The 15,273-nt window shown below is 58.6% G+C and overlaps 1 protein-coding gene across 1 annotated transcript; it reads right to left on the reverse strand.

The window, feature by feature from the left end:
• Positions 1–5,264: 5,264 nt before the first annotated feature.
• Positions 5,265–12,437, reverse strand: NPY4R2 (neuropeptide Y receptor Y4-2). The gene is made up of 2 exons (XM_041749643.1): positions 12,400–12,437; positions 5,265–8,795 (listed from the first exon to the last, which is right to left on the reverse strand). Exon 2 carries the CDS (start codon positions 8,753–8,755, stop codon positions 7,628–7,630), a length of 1,128 nt encoding a protein of 375 aa, XP_041605577.1. The 5' UTR covers positions 8,756–8,795; positions 12,400–12,437; the 3' UTR covers positions 5,265–7,627.
• Positions 12,438–15,273: the final 2,836 nt, after the last annotated feature.

Below are 15,273 nucleotides of genomic sequence, written 5' to 3' on the forward strand. Positions count from 1 at the left end.
TGGACAGAGCCCAGATACCCATCACCAGATGAATGGATAAAGATGTGGTACACACACACACACACACACACACACATACACACACATGCTGGAATATTACTCAGCTATCCAAAAGAATGAAATCTTGCCATTTTCAAGGACATAGAACTAGAGGATATTATGCTAAGCAAAATAAGTCAGTCAGAGAAAGACCATATAATTTCACTCCTATGTGGAATTTAATATAAACAAAACAGGGGAAGGGAAGGAAAAATAAAATAAAATGAAAACAGGCAGATGCTCATTTGGGCAAACCATAAGACACTCTTAATTCCAGGAAACAAACTGAGGATCGCTGGAGGGGAGGGGGATGGGGTGGGGTAATTGGGTGATGGGCATGAAGGAGGGCACGTGGGTGTTACACACAGCTGACAAATCACTACATTCTACCCCTGAAACTAGCAATACACCTATGTTAACCTCATTGAATGTAAGTCTTTAAAACATAATAATGATAATGATGATAATAATAATACTATCAGAGCCATGTGATTCAAGTGAAGTTGACCCACCACCCCCACCCAGGGGTAGTTCCCGGACCCAGGCCTGGCTAAAGAAGGTGTGCAGCAACTTGGCCACGGTCATCTGTTCAGGACTGAGCCATGGGAAGCCTCCCTTGGGTTCTGCCTGGGCGCAGGAGGAAAGCTCTGCTCCTTGTCCCTGCGCTCATGAGGAGCAATGGTGGGAGCTATGGAGCCTCCTCCTGTCCACGTAGGAGGATGAGGCCATGAAGAAACCAGTAGAATTAAGGAATTAGAGTTGTGGAGACAAAGGGGTGAGGGAAGGAGAGTCCTGATGTCATTGTTTGAATCCCTGGATCCAGCCTATAACCAAAGAACTTCTTTTGGAAGAGCTCCATCCCATGATATGAATCCATAAATCCCTATTTGGTCATAACCAGGTTGAGCTGGGGATCTGTCTCGAGGAACTGAGCACCTGGTGGACACAATAGCTCCCATGGTTGGGTCTTTCTGCCTTCAAACTCCCCTCCTGTACTGGTCAGCTAGGTCGCCATAACAATGTATCACAAACGAGGTGGCTTAAATAACAGAAATGTATTGTCGCAATGTTCTGGAGGCTGGAAGTCCAAAATCAAGGTGTCAACTGGGTTGGTTCCTTTGAAGGCTGTGAGGAACGCGTCCGATGCTCCTAGCTTCTGATGGTTTGCTGGCAATCTTTGACCTCCCTTGGCCTGTAGAAGCATCACCCAGACCTCTTCCTTCATCTACAGTATGTGCGTCTCTCTCTTCAAATTGCCTCCTTCTATGAGGATATCAGTCATGTTGGATCAGGGGTCCACCCTCCTCCAGTGCGGCCTCACCCTATACCTGCCACGCCCCCTACTTCCAAGTAAGGTCACATTCTGAAGTACTGGGGGGTTAAATTTTCAACATTATGAATTGGGGGTGGGGACACAATTCAACCGGTACCATCAGCCAGCCCACCTCCAGCTCTGCCCCACATCAGAGGTCGATCACTTATGCCCACCTTCAGATCCTCTCGTCTTCGCCTGCTGGTCCAGTGGCCACCGCAGCACCCAGCTCTGCAAGGTTCTGACCGACTTCCTGCAGGTGTGACCTTCAGGTGCCACATCATCTTATACACTCACCGCACACCTTCTCACCCCTCCCCAGAGCTGCTCTGTTCAGGAGAGGTGAGTTCAAGGTCTAAGAATGCACAACTCCATGGGGGAAACCCCTGATGAGTGAAACACAAGGATTGATGGTTAAATTCTTACTTCTTTCTCCTTCCAGAGAGTCTGTCCTGAGACTTACACAGAAGATCAAGTAATCCGCTGCCTTTGAAAAACAGCCAGTTCAATAACACGTCTTCGAATTGGCTCTCTTTCCCTCCCCGTCTCACTCCCCATGTCCTCACTTCATTCTCCAATAAAGGAAAAGCCCATAAGCCTCTGCCTCAGCTTCTCTTTAGGGGAACCCAGGCCAGCTCAGCCACACTGATCTCTCTAAATGAAACCTGGCCATGCCATTCCCCTGCTTAAGGACTTCCATGGTCCCTCCATTACTCATAAAGTTCAAACTGTCTAGCTGAAAGCCAGAAGGCAGCTTGGAGGTCATCTGGTCAACATTTTCCCTGCTGTAATATTCCAAGTCATGGACTTTGGAATTCATCAGATTCGGTTTCAAATCTGGCTCTTTTTGAAAAGCTGGGTAAAGTGTTTTCCCCCTCCATTCACTTCTTTATCTACCCAATCTGAGGGTTGAAGAGGCAATGCCTATAGCGTGTCTAGCGCAGTGTTTGGGGCACTAAATACGTAGTAGCCAGTGTTACAGACGCAGAATCAGAAACCAAGATGCAGAAGAGGCCTCTGAGGGTAACACAGCCAGCTAGCAACAGCTTTACTACACATGGAACCAAAATCCTATAAAACCAAATGCCTACACCCCACAAATAAGAGGGAAATATCACTCCCTTCAGATTAACTTAAAAAGTTTTTAAATGTATTCACTCTTCAGATACTTCTTTTGCACCTCCCCTATGCAGACAGTCCTCCAGGAGCCAAACCGTGAATAAAACACACAAGGTCCTTGCCTTCATGGGGTTTGCATCCTAATGGGGAAATAAGGCACCCCACAACAAAGCAATAAATGCATGTAAGCATGTCATGGGGTGCCGAGTCCTATGGCATAAGGTAGGCATGCGGGGTGAGGAGGTTGTATTTTCATAGCATGGCTGGGGAACTAATCTTCTGAAAAAGGTTCACTTAAGGTGAAGGGAGCAAGGGTGTGAAAATGTGGATATCAGAGGGTAGCGTCGTCGGGGGTAGGAAGTACAAAGGACTGAAGTAAGAGCAATTTGAGAGTGCTCGAGAGACCGCAGGAGGCCAGCGCTGCTGAAGGAGGTGGAAGAGGGGAAGGGTGGTGGCCAGTGAGGTCAGAGACAAGCAGATGGCCAACTCAGGCAGGCCGTGGATGAGGGATGTGGTTCTGAGGGTGACGGAAAGCCAGTAAAGGGTTCTGAACAGAGCGTTTAAAGGACTGCTCTGCCCGAGTGAGACCCTCAGAGACAAGGCCACCGCAATCATCTTGGAGAGAGGGTGGTGATGGCCTGGACCGGGGGGCAGAGCCCGGGAAGATGTGACGTCGTCATTCTCGATACATTTTGAAGGCAGAGTTTAGAGAACTCACTGGAGGGTTGAATGTGGGCTGTAAGTGGAATTGGACCTCAAATGGTACATCCTGAGAGTAAGTGAAGGAAAAGGAATGATAAAACTTTCTATGAGAAATGCTTGTTCCCTAGTCACGGAGATTAAATGTGCAGACGTTTGGCAGTGACGTGATGGATAAGCTCTGGGTATCAAAAAAGCTGTGCCCACTGGGCCTAGGACAGCTGTGGTGACTTATACTTATCCTTAACTCTTTATACCTGTTATCCTTAAGTATTTATGCACTTGGAGGGTTTCCAACACATCTTTATTTAACAGATAATTTGCCTAGCAGCTACAATGTGTGATGTGGTTCCCACCGGGGATACAGGCGCAAACAAAAACTCAGCATCCTTGGGAAGCTTCCTTTGGAAGCTGGATGTACAAACCTGAGAGTAGGCTGGAGAGTCACATCTGAGAGCATTAGACGCATAAACAGTGATGTTGAAAGCCAGGAAGCTGGGTGAGGCCACCTAGGGAACTAGAGGTGGGCCTCCCTGTCTCTCGGGTGGGGGGAGGGGGACATGCCAGTATTCCGAGACCAGGGACACCAGGTCCAAGAAGGAACCTGAGAAGGACAGCCCAGCAGAACCATGAGTGGGGTGTCCCGGAAAAGCCACATGCAGAAAGAGACTCGAGGAGAAGGGATTGATTGACCAGCTGCCAAACATTGCTAATTGGTCACAAAAGACAAAACTGAGAACTGACCGTGGGATCTGGTGACATGGGAGGTCACTGGTGGCCTTGGCAAGAGCTGTTTGGATGGACAGGTGAGCACAAAAGAGCGTGGGAGGAGAGCAGCAGAGACTTCAAGATCAGACAAGCCTTTGGGGGAGCTCTGGGCAAAGGAGAGCCCAGAAGCGAGGATGCTGGACGCTCAGGAGGGGAGCCGGGACAGGGTCGCGAACAGCAGAGGTCTGCTCTTTCACAGTGACCCCTCAACAGCGGCCGGGCTACAGCAAAACAGGCACAAGCCGCTGAGCACAAACCATTCCAGCCTCTTTGGAAGTCAGTTTCACAGTACGCGTCAGGAGCCTTGAAAAATGTCCACGGCCTTTGACCCAGTAATTCCACTCCACTTCTCCTCTTCTAGGGAAATAATTCCAAATACAGGAAAAGTTCTCTGTGGGCGCCTGGCTGGCTCGTCAGTAGAGCGTGTGACTCTTGATCTCCAGGTCACGAGCTCAAGCCCCACACTGGGTGTGGAACCAACTTAGAATATTTTTTTAAAATAATAAATCAGAAAAAAGTTGTCTTGCATAGAAGCTCATCACGGAGCTACACATAATAGGTCTAGAAACATCTCCATTCGCCACAACAGATGATGATCATGGATGTAGGATGGGTCTAGTCATTGGACTATACACTCTATGAGAATAGGGACAGAGTCTGTTTTATTTACCTCTGTATCTCCGGCACCTGCCATGTGACATATCTGTTGAATGAATGAAAATTCTTACAAGGTCAAGCAAAAGAAAATATTAAAATATATCTCAATATCGTGCATAAATATGCACACACTTACAGTAGGAGTTCAACCGTGTTTTTCCAATTAAACTAACACTATATACAAAAACTAAAGAAATAACTCACAAAATGTAAACAATGAGTGTCACTGGGTAGCAGGACACGATTTCCCTTTTTCTATTTTGTTATTGCATGTTTTGGGGTATGTTTAAGAATGAACGTGATTAACTTTATAATGGGGGAAAAACGAGCCAATGTCATTCCTGGAAAAAGGCAGGGCAGGAGTAAGGCAGGATTTATGCTCCCACCTCCAGGTTCCATAATGCTTTGCTCCAAGGGTCTCCAGGGGGTCTCTGTGGGTGGGTGGCTCCAGCCCGAGCCCCAGGGCTCCGGGGAAGATGGGCTGTTCCCATCACTGGACCAGGGACAGGGACGCGCCCGTCAGCTGGGAGCCAGGAGCCCTATTGCCCCGAGGGAGGTAGCAGCTTTGCTGGCACATTTGCTAAATCCTTAATCTGCTCTCAAAAATGACACACAGCATCGTGGAAGACCGCTGGTGACAGTTTTCAGTGAAATCTGAGGGGCACATTCACTAAGGACGTAACTGCACAGCCTGGTCATTCAGCAAATATTTATTGAAGGAATGAGAAGGCGTCACAAGAATTACGTCCGCGTGCAGATGGAGAAGAGACAAACAAGCGCGGCCAACGAGCCACCTCTTCGGCAGCACCACCGTAAGCCCATCTCCAGAGCTAGGGTTCCCAGGGCACTCGTCGAGATCCCACCGTGGATGGAGCAGAGCTTCTCACCCTCAAACGTGTGCACCGTTGACTTGGAGATGTTAATCACCTGAGGATTCTGGCCGCACAGGCCTCACGTGGGAACTGAGATCCTGCATGGCCACAAGCGCCAGGTGATACTGAGGCTGCTTGCCTGCTGAGCATAGTTTGAGCAACAAAGTCCTAGGGGGCCGGGGAACCAGACAACTCCAAGGGCCATGAGGACCTGGGAGCGCAAAGAGCCATCCGGGCAGGTTGTGCCAACCTGAGCAAGGCGAGGGGAACACAGAAGATGCTCAACAAAGTTTTCACCAACAACCCCAAGTCCTAATGCCAGATGCCCAGCCTGGTTCCCCTGTCCTCAAGCACATAGGCACCCTAAAGCATCCTTATCCCCAAGCACCCCCACTGCAATAGGCAATGAGGCAACGACTCCAGACAATGGCACAGGCTCTGCAGGGGCCTGAAGCCTCCAAATTCTTTGGGAGGCCCGGAGAACGACATCTTGCCGGGATGAGCCCAGGGCCTGGGCTTGGCTGGCAGGGGCTTACGGGGAGCAGCCAGCAGCCGATGGCACCAGAGGACAACCACAAGCTGTGCCCAATAGGCTGGCTCAAAATCTATCCCAAAAGCCAGGGTAAAGGTCAACAGAGGAACGTAATGAGAGATGTGAGCAAAGGCTGGGGTGAAACAAACAGCTCCAGGAAGGGAGCTAGTGGCTCCAAGAGCACTGGTCTTGGGTGTCGGCTGCACGAGGTCTTGGTCAGCCTCCGAGTGAGACTCCTCCAGGCCCCCAGGCCACGGTGGGTCTAGCCACGGCCGCTGTGCCAGAGCGTGGGTGGGTCTGCAGGGCAAGAGCCAGCCCGGGGTCCCGCCACAAGTGGCCCAGATGCGATCCTGGCCTGCCTGACAGGTCTGCATGACAACAAGTCCTCGGATCTGGCCCAGCAGCGAGGACTGGGGCATGACCTCCGTGGGGGAGACAGTCATGGTCAGTGTAGCCCTTCCTCCATTGCCCCCAGTGGGCTGGAGGAAGGGGGACCCCTACTCCTTTCGGCCAGCATCCCATTAAGCCACAATAAGGAACCCCCGGCCCCTACCCCTATGGAAGGCTTGGTGAGGCTTTGGGATGACCATGCACATTGCCCAGAGCAAGTCAGCTTAGCGGTCAGAGCGTGCAATGAAGGAGGCCGGGGTCCCAGCCTTGAGCGCTGTCGGCCTGGCAGTGGTCAACGCCGTGAGGGTCACAGAGTCCTGGGCTTGCGGCCTTGTCGAGAGAAGTCCTGTTGGCCAGGAAGGGCAGGTCAGAGAGCCCTGCCCGTGCTGGACCGGGCCGCCACGCACCTGTGCTCAGCTGAGCACTCGGCAGGGGCGCATGTGCCACGTTCACCGGCAGGGGCCCTGTCCCTGCAGCAGGGCCTGTCCTCGGGATGGAGCACAAGCTCTGTGACAGTGCAGATGCCCCCCAGGGTGCCTTATCAAGGGGAGATACATGTAGGCCCGTTTCCACATACAGTGGCAGAGGCCGTGAAAGAGAAAGGTGGAGGGAGTGTGAATCCTGGAATCCTGCTGCCCGGGGCCGACTTTCCCCTGTAGAGGAGCGTGAGGACCCAAGGTGACCGGGGTCCATGCTCTGCCTCAGGATGTGCCCATCACGGAACAGTAATGCCTCTATCTTGTCGTCAGAGACGTCCTCACGGCCTACGAAGCCTGCCCACCAGCATCACCTCTCCCGGAGGAGAGGGGTTGCCCGAGGTCCAGAGCTGTGACCCCATGGGCTCCTTCCCTCGCCCCACAGGGACCTCACAGTCCTGCTGGCAGAGGCGAAACCCTTGGGCCCCAGGCTGAGCGTCTGTTTGTGAGTTAGAATGAAGTCTGCCACTACGCGCAGAGCATCTCTGGCCTGGCACCTACGCAGGCTGTAAGGCCTACTGCGACCTGCAGAATGCGACTCGGAATTCTCCCAGGAACAGACGGCTGGACCGTCTGAATGGCAAGCTTCACAACGCAAATGGTTGCAAAACCGTTGCTGGCCCCTCCGGGCTCCAGAAAGCCAGGAATAACGGAGTGCCGCCTGAATGCCAGAAGCGGTGCCGGTAAGGATGCGACCGGCCCATGTAGCTGGGTGCAGAGGCTCGGCGACAGACATGGCAGGGAGAGGCCCCGGCCCCATTGGCTAAATGGGGTTAGACCTGCCACTGAACCTCAGAGACCCTTTGGAGACCTCCGTGTGCACCGTGGACAGGGGCATGTGCTCAGACTCATCCACGGGGGTGCTCTGCTGACACGTCAGCACCAGGGCCTTGACCTCCTTCTTGAAGTTGGTGTTAAGAAAGCCATAGATGAAAGGGTTGACACAGGTCGAGGCCATGGCAAGCAGATGACACACCAGGAAGATGAGGTTGCCGTAGCAGATGGGGATGGCCTCGTGGTACCAGTCCTCCAGGCTGTTGAACACGTGCAGGGGCAGCCAGAGCACGGCGAAGGCAACCACCATGGCCACAAGGATCCCGTTGATCCGCTTCATCTGCCAAGCCCGCGAGTTGTAGGTGCCCTTGCGGAATACCCGCTTCCGCTTCCGCAGGTGCCGATAGACACGCGCGTAGCAGACCAGGATGAAGGCCAACGGCATGCAGTACTGGAAGAGCAGCAGCAAGGTGGTGTAGACGATACGATAGTGGTGCCGCGGCCACGACTCCGTACAGACCAGCTTGTCCGCCAGAAACTCCACGGCCTTGGAGTGGTTCCTGTGAAAGACATTCTCAAGGACGCTGTTGACCAGGAAGGGCAGGGAGAGCAAGCAGGCGGTGAGCCAGATGACCACAATCCCCAGGTAGGCCTGGGAGATGCTGGGCTTCCAGCCCGTTGGGTTGATGATGAGCTGATGCCTCTCCAGGGCCACGAGCACAAGTGAGAGGATGGAGACCGTCACCGACATACACTGGATGAACGCCAACACCTTGCAAAGGGCCTCTCCGAACACCCAGTAGTCCATGATGGTGTATACGGCCGTGAGCGGCTGGCAGATGAGGCACATGAGGAAGTCGGAGAAAGCCAGGTTGGCGATGAGCAGGCTGGTCACGTTGGCTTTCTCCTTCTGCCTGATGGTCACACATATCAGGCAGAGGTTTCCCAGGATGCCTACGACAGTCTCGATGCTGTACGAGGTGACAATGAAGACCATCAGGTCCACAGAATCCTGGCAGTGGTCAGAGAAGTTGTAGGGAACGCCCTTCAATTTGCTCCTGTTCTGACCCTGCGGGGATCCTGGGAGCAGCAAGGCCAGGAAGTGAGAGATGTTCATGGTGCACGCGAGAAGATTCCAGAAGGGTCAGTGACGATGCCTACAAAGCAAACAAATGGTATTTAGGGATCGTGCCTCCTACCAGAATCCAGAGAGAAGCGGGGGCCAGGTAGAGAGGCTCATGGCCGCCACCGTCCCCCGGCTGCTGGGACCTGGAGACCCCAAGGCTCAGACGCGTCAAGCCACTTGCCCACAGTCACACAGCTAATGGGGAACAGGGCTCGGTGGCAAACCCGGGTCTGACGCCACGATCTGTCATACGAGTGCCCTCTGACCTCAGGCTTCCGGGCTGTTTAATGACAAGGAAACTAGAGTTTTGTGTGCCGAGTACCGGGCAGCAATTCTCTGGTCACATCTGATCTACACCAAGACGGCAGCAGGTGCCACCGCGGGCTCGAGTCTTTCTGCACCGCTGGCCCTTTGGGGTAAAACCCAACCTCAGAGCTCGACACCCCCTGGTCCCAGGCCCAACCCGGCTGCCAGCCCTGTTTCTCAGGGGCACACGGCAAAGGGAAGGCCGTCAGGTGTGCAAAGACCGGGTTGCGGGCACGCCGTCCCTCCCCTGCCTGTGCCTGCCTGTCAAGCCCATCTGTGACCCCATACGCGTCCCTCATGATCAAGGGCCGATTTCAAAGCACCGGGGCTGGGGGACACCAGGCGGGAAAGCCACGGTGGGGACCAGGACGGAGCCCAGTGGCCAGCGGGCCCCTGCACGCGCCTGCACAGGCTGGGGGCCCCCGGGGGGAGCCCCACAAGCCCCCAGCCCGGAAAGGCCCAGTGTGCACAAGGGCCAAGGACTTCCAGGAGTGCACCCCAGGGGCCAGGTGGCACGGACCCAAATCCAAGAGCCCCGGGTCCGCAGGAAAGCTGCATTTCTGGTACAGGACCTGCTGGGAGGACACAGGACCCCGGGGCGGCACCCGAGCAGAACCAGGGCGGGAACAGGTAAGACTTAGATGCCACCAGCGCCTGGGGGGGCCGTCACCATCCAGCCCGACTCCACCGTGGGGACTTACGGGGTCAGGGTCACGAACAGTCAGAGTGAGGGCGCCTGGGGGCTCCGTGGCGGAGCCTCTGCCCCCAGCTCAGGGTGTGACCCCGGGGTCCTGGGATCGAGCCCCATGTCCCGCTGCTGCTCAGCAGTGAGTCTGCTTGAGATTCTCTGTCCCTCTTCTTCTGCACCTCCCCACGCTCGTGCCAGCTCTCCTGGGAAGGGAAGGGGATGGAAGGGAAGGGAAGAGGGAATGGTCGGAGTGGGAGCACATGGGGGGGAGGAGTGGGCCACCTGCTGCTGGGCTCTTTCCCTCAAGAGCAGGTGCAGGCCCATGTCCCCGGGCTCAGAACAGTATCTTTTGTTGCACAGGGAGAGCCGCCCTTGGCATCTGGGGCAACAGTAGAGAGACCTCTCCGATCCCGGGGAGGCTGCAGGCCGTGAGCTCGTCCTGGGTTCAAATTCTGACTTCAGGAAAGTCACTAAGCCTCCGTCCCCTTGGCTGTGGGAGGGGCCGGGGAGCGATTCTTATCCCACAGGATGGCCTGGTTCCCTCCTGGGTCAGGGGAGGAAGTGGGCAGAGAGGGTCTGAGCGCAGGCCCTGGAGCTCTCCCTCCCCTCCACCCTTTCAGGTTCAGTCTCCATCTTAGTCCCTTGGACGGATCCCACAACTGAACAGACCGGGACCGGTTCAGGAGCTCTCCGTGCCACCCCCCGGGGAGCCGAGCTACCCACGCAGCAACAAGACCAGCCTGGCACGGCGGAGGGGCTCGTGGGACATCAGCTCCCTTCTGTCCTGCCGCAGCCCACCCACCCCAGCTGCAGGATCCCGCGCACTTCCCCGGGAGGAGTGCCCGGCTCCGGCTCTCACCCAGAGCCTCCTCAGGCGGTCGTACGGGAGGGCACAGAGCGGGCATCAGGCACCTACTCCAATCCTCTGGCCCGTGCCCAGCCCCACATGGGCACCAGCCCCGCTGCGGCGCCCTCCGCCTGACCCTGGCACAGTACCCCCTCCCCCAGGGCTGCCAAGCCCACGCTCCCACCGCTTGCATCTCTGCGCCGAAGACCATGCCATCCACAGGCCCGCAGCCAGCCTGTGAGGCACCGTGCCAGGCCCCACGCTGCCCTCACTCACTGCCCCATCTGTAGGTGAGGCCTCAGGACGCTGGGGGGTCCAGGGGCGCTAAGGAGAGGGCAGTGGCTGCCAGCCTGAAGACGGGCAGACGAGACTCTGGAGTCTGGTCCCTGGATGTCCCAGGAGATGCATGTGGGGACGGTGCAGCCAGAGGCGCAGGGAGGGGACTGGACGCGCAGGCCAGGGAGGGCATGCAGGAGCCGAGTCTTGGAGGATGGAGGGTCGCCTCACCCCCGGGAACAGAAGGGACAGCAGCCTTCACTGCACTCTGGGTGCCTGATGCCCCAGTGAGCACTGATCCAAGCACACCCTCCGGGAGGGCGACACCCAGTTAGAGCGAGGACCTTGAGGTCCCACAGCTAGTGGGAGCCCCACACCCTGACTCTGAGGTCCCGCCCTGGGCCCTGCCACACTGGTGTTGAGAGGGGAAGCGGAGGCAGGACACAAGCTGACTGATGTGTGGGGACTGGGGCAGGGGCAGGTGGGAGATGAGTTCCCAAGGTCCCTGCCAAAGCCTGACGGAGCCCAGGGGTCCAGGGGGTGCCCAGGGGCACTGGCAGGTGGCTCAGGTCCCCTGGGGACCCTGTCTCGGCCAGGTGGAGTGCTCTGCCCTGTGGTCCCAGTTTGCCGGCTCAGAACCCCACCTCCAGGCAGCTCCCGGAGCCTCCTCCGCAGGCCCTCGGCCTCCCCAGGCAGGCCTGGGCTCCAGGTCCCTAACACAGTGACACTCGTACAGTCGTCTCCTGACTGGCGCCACCTGGAACCTCGGAGGCTCCCTAGGCTCCCGGGCAGCAGCAGAGCGAGGGCCCCCAGGAGGAGGGCCGACTGCCACTGCCATGGAGCTAGAGATGCCCGTGCAGGCAGGTCCCTCCTGGCCCGGGGAGGTCACATCCCTGAGCTGGGGCCAGAGGCCACAGAGACCACAGAGACCACAGAGACCACCCCCTGCCCCCCTCACACCGAGACCGGCTCCCCACCTGCCCCGAGATGCCCCGTGAGGCCTCCTGGTGCGACCCTGACTCTGCAGGTGCTGATAGCTGTGGGGACCCGCGGTGCCCCTGAGCCCTGGTGCCTCCCCGCGGCCTGGCCCCCACCGTCCCAGGGAGACCAAGGACCACGACACATCAGAGCAACCGGCCAGGGGAGCTGCTGGGAAGGGCCGTCGGGGCTGGGGCGCCCCCTCCCACCACCCCTCCCCTCCCGCCCCGGTCTCCCCAGGTCCCAGGGCTCTGCAACCGGCCGGGCCACGAGGCTCCGCGCCCCCTTACCCGCCCCGCCCCGCCCCAGGCCCGCGCTCCGACCACCCCGGCCCGCTGCCCCGCCCCTCCCCTCCCCAGGTCCCAGGGCTCCGCGACCCCGGCGGGCCAGGAGGCTCCGCGCCCCCATACCCGCCCCGCCCCGCCCCTCCCCAGGCCCCGCGCTCCGACCACCTCGTCCCTCCCCTCCCCTCCCCCTCCCCTCCCACTCCCCGCGCCCCCGCCACCCCGGCCCCCGCCCGGCACCCAGGGGCCCGCCTACCCGCTCCGCCGCCGGCGCCCTCTGCGCGCAGCCCCGCCGCCTCCGCCCGCCCCGCCTCCGCCTCCGTCCCCGCCCGCGCCGCCCCGGGACGCCCGGCCCCCACCCCGAGCTCCGGCCCCGCTCGCGGGCTCCCCGCCCCGCCCCCGGGACCCCGCAGGGCGCCCCCGGGACTGCGCTGCTCCCCGCCTGGGCCTCGGCGTCCCCCTCCGTGAAATGGGCGGCTCCTGAGCTCGTGGCGGGATGCGCTGTGGGCCTCGCGGCGCCTCGGGTCCCGGTCCCGGGAGGGAAGGCAAACGGGGGAAGAAAGTGAGCCCCGAGGAGTGAGATGCTGCGGGGACAGGTGAGCTCCAGGTGCCCCCCGCGCCCCTGTGACCCCGGGGCTGCCACTCGCTGGGGAAGGGGCCTGGAGCTGCAGGGGCAGCTGCGGTTTATGGCATCTGCGGCTCTACCCTCTCGCCTTATCGCATCATCACAGCAGCTCCCAGGGGAAGGCATTTTTACTCCTGCTTCACTGAAGAAGCCGAGAGACTCCAAGATTGAGCCACTGCCCCGAGGTGGCAGCCGAGCAGCCCTGGGTGGCCTGCAGGCCCGAGCCTCTGCTCCCAGGGCCCTGGGGACCCTCTGCTGTGGAGCACATCTGCAGCCTCCCAGGCTCCCCGGCAGAGGCAGGTGGCACCCGAACCCGAACCCCTTGTGTACCCATTCCCCACCCCCAGGGCCCCAGGTGCTCCTCTGCCCCCAAGGCCCAAGCACCGGTCCAGGGGTCCACGTACAGAGGCAGCATCTGACCAGGGAGGAAGGCCACGCAGTTAACCTTGATCAGAACTGTGGCTTCCTGGAGCCTAGAGTGGACAATGTCTTCTGTCTGGAAGCCGCTCCGCCGCCGCCGGGGGCTCTACCAACACCTGTTGTCTGCTCGCCACCTCCTCGTGGGGCAGCTGTGCTGCCTTGGGGCCTGGCTGCTGGGTCCTTCCGGGAGGTCGCCGCAGCCCTCGGCCGAGACCCTGCCCAGGCCTCAGGAGTCTGGGCCCTAAGCCCAGGGGCTGGAGACCCGCGCGGAGCCACAACAGCCGGATGGTTCAGGCAGCCCAGCCCTGCTGTCAGGCAGTGGGAGAAGCACCTGCTCTCCCTCCACCCTCGCGCCCTGGCCAAGTGCCCTCATCCCATTTCTCAGTGAGAAAAAACTGAGACCCAGAGAAGTGGAGCGACTCGCCCGGGGCCCACGTTGCAGAGGGCCAGGCTGCGATCTTCGGGCAAAGTCGGAGCTGCTGCAGCACCGCAGCGCCCCGCCCCCCCCCCCCCAGCCCCCAGCCCTGAGCCCCGGAGGGAGCGCCTCCCTGCGGACCCGGAGCCCCGCAGGCGCCCTCCCCGGCCTGGCCTCCGCCAGGGAGGCAGACAGCACCCTCTGGCGGCAGCAGCGCAGGAGCGGCCGGAGCGGCCCCAAGAAAGCGGAGGCCGAGCTAGAAACTGGGCACCGTGCTCCCCCCCCCCCCCCCCCCCCCAGTCTGGGGCCACGAGCCAGGTCGGGGAGGCCCTGCACCATGAGAGGGGAGGCCTTTTGTCTGGCCTCCTAGACCTGGAGCCTCTGCGACAAACAGCCTCGCGATGGACAACACCCCCCACCCCCCCCCCACCCCCCCATCCCCCGCCCCTCAGCCTGTTGCATGTGAATCACTTTGGAGCTAAATGCAGACCCTAATCCCTCAGACACCTGGGCTCCTGGTCGCTCAGGCTCCCCCAGGGCTGCCAGGAAGGCTGTGTCAGGAAGGACTGATGCGCCCCAGCAGGCCTCTTGCGGCCAGGGGGCTGCCCTTTGAAACCAAGCCCGTGTCACTGGTGCTGTCACCACCTCGAGAGCCAGGGGGGCTGGTGGTTGAGAGCCGGGTGCAGGCGCCAACTCCCCGGCTGCACGTTCTCGCGGAATGGAGCTAAGAACGTAAGGCGGCGCCTGAGGGCTGCTGTGAGCAGCAAGAGCCGAGATGCCAGAGGCCCCCAGTGGAGAAACGGGCCTGGCCCCGTGGCTGCTGTTGTCCTTCCCAGGTGCCACCCCGCGCCGCAGGCTCACGGGCCGTCGCCAGCAGCTCTAGTCCGAAAGCTCCCCAGACCCACGCTCCCACCTGAGGTAGTCCTACAGTCCTCACAGGCCATGCCCAGGCTCAGTCAGTCTATTTCTCCTTAAACCCTTCCAGGGGTCTCCCCAGACGCCTTCTCCACTCAGGCTCTACGCTGCTAGGGACTCTCCCTGTGATCCACATCGCCAGGTTTGTGCAAATGTTGCTCCTGTCGCCTGGACTCCCTGAGCTCGTCGTCCACTTGGGACGCATTCTTACAGACGGAGCCCTTACAACCAGCCCCCAGAAGATGTCCCACTCCCCCTCATGCTCATTCTAAAGGGAAGCTGTGAGTGTGTTCCCCCCACAGAGAGCTCCCGGGCAGCTGGCCTGCTTTGCTCCTGGAAGATGCAGAGCACAAGAAAGCCATGTTAGCTTTCCAGGAAAATCAGCTTGGTCTCTCATTCTTAGGAACAGAGAACCAGAGAGTCCCACATGCTTAAGAAATCAGCAGCACCAAGGAGACAGGTGACAGATGACCGACCCCACATAAAGCTGAAGTAGCTCGGGGAAGAGAGCAGAACTTTAAGAGATCATACATGTGCGTGAGAGAGATTAACGAAGCTGCTGGATTCGTAAAACAAGAGCAGATTGCTAGGAAACAAGAGACCTCAAAAGCAGGAAAGAAGCCTTGAGCATTAAATATATGATTGCTGAAGTTGAAAAGCATTTTATTGGAAGGGATGGCGGCGGGGGCGGGCAAAGGAGGGAAATGTCTCATAATGTGGAGCGAAAACACAAAAAGATGGAAAACCTAAGAGCA

Source organism: Vulpes lagopus, chromosome 3 (assembly GCF_018345385.1).
Source record: "Vulpes lagopus strain Blue_001 chromosome 3, ASM1834538v1, whole genome shotgun sequence".
In the NCBI taxonomy this organism is placed as follows: Eukaryota; Metazoa; Chordata; class Mammalia; order Carnivora; family Canidae; genus Vulpes; species Vulpes lagopus.

What these genes read in the sequence shown, in the direction of transcription:
- NPY4R2 (XM_041749643.1), bottom strand. Translation starts at nt 8,755, where the DNA reads ATGAACATCTCTCACTTCCTGGCCTTGCTGCTCCCAGGATCCCCGCAG.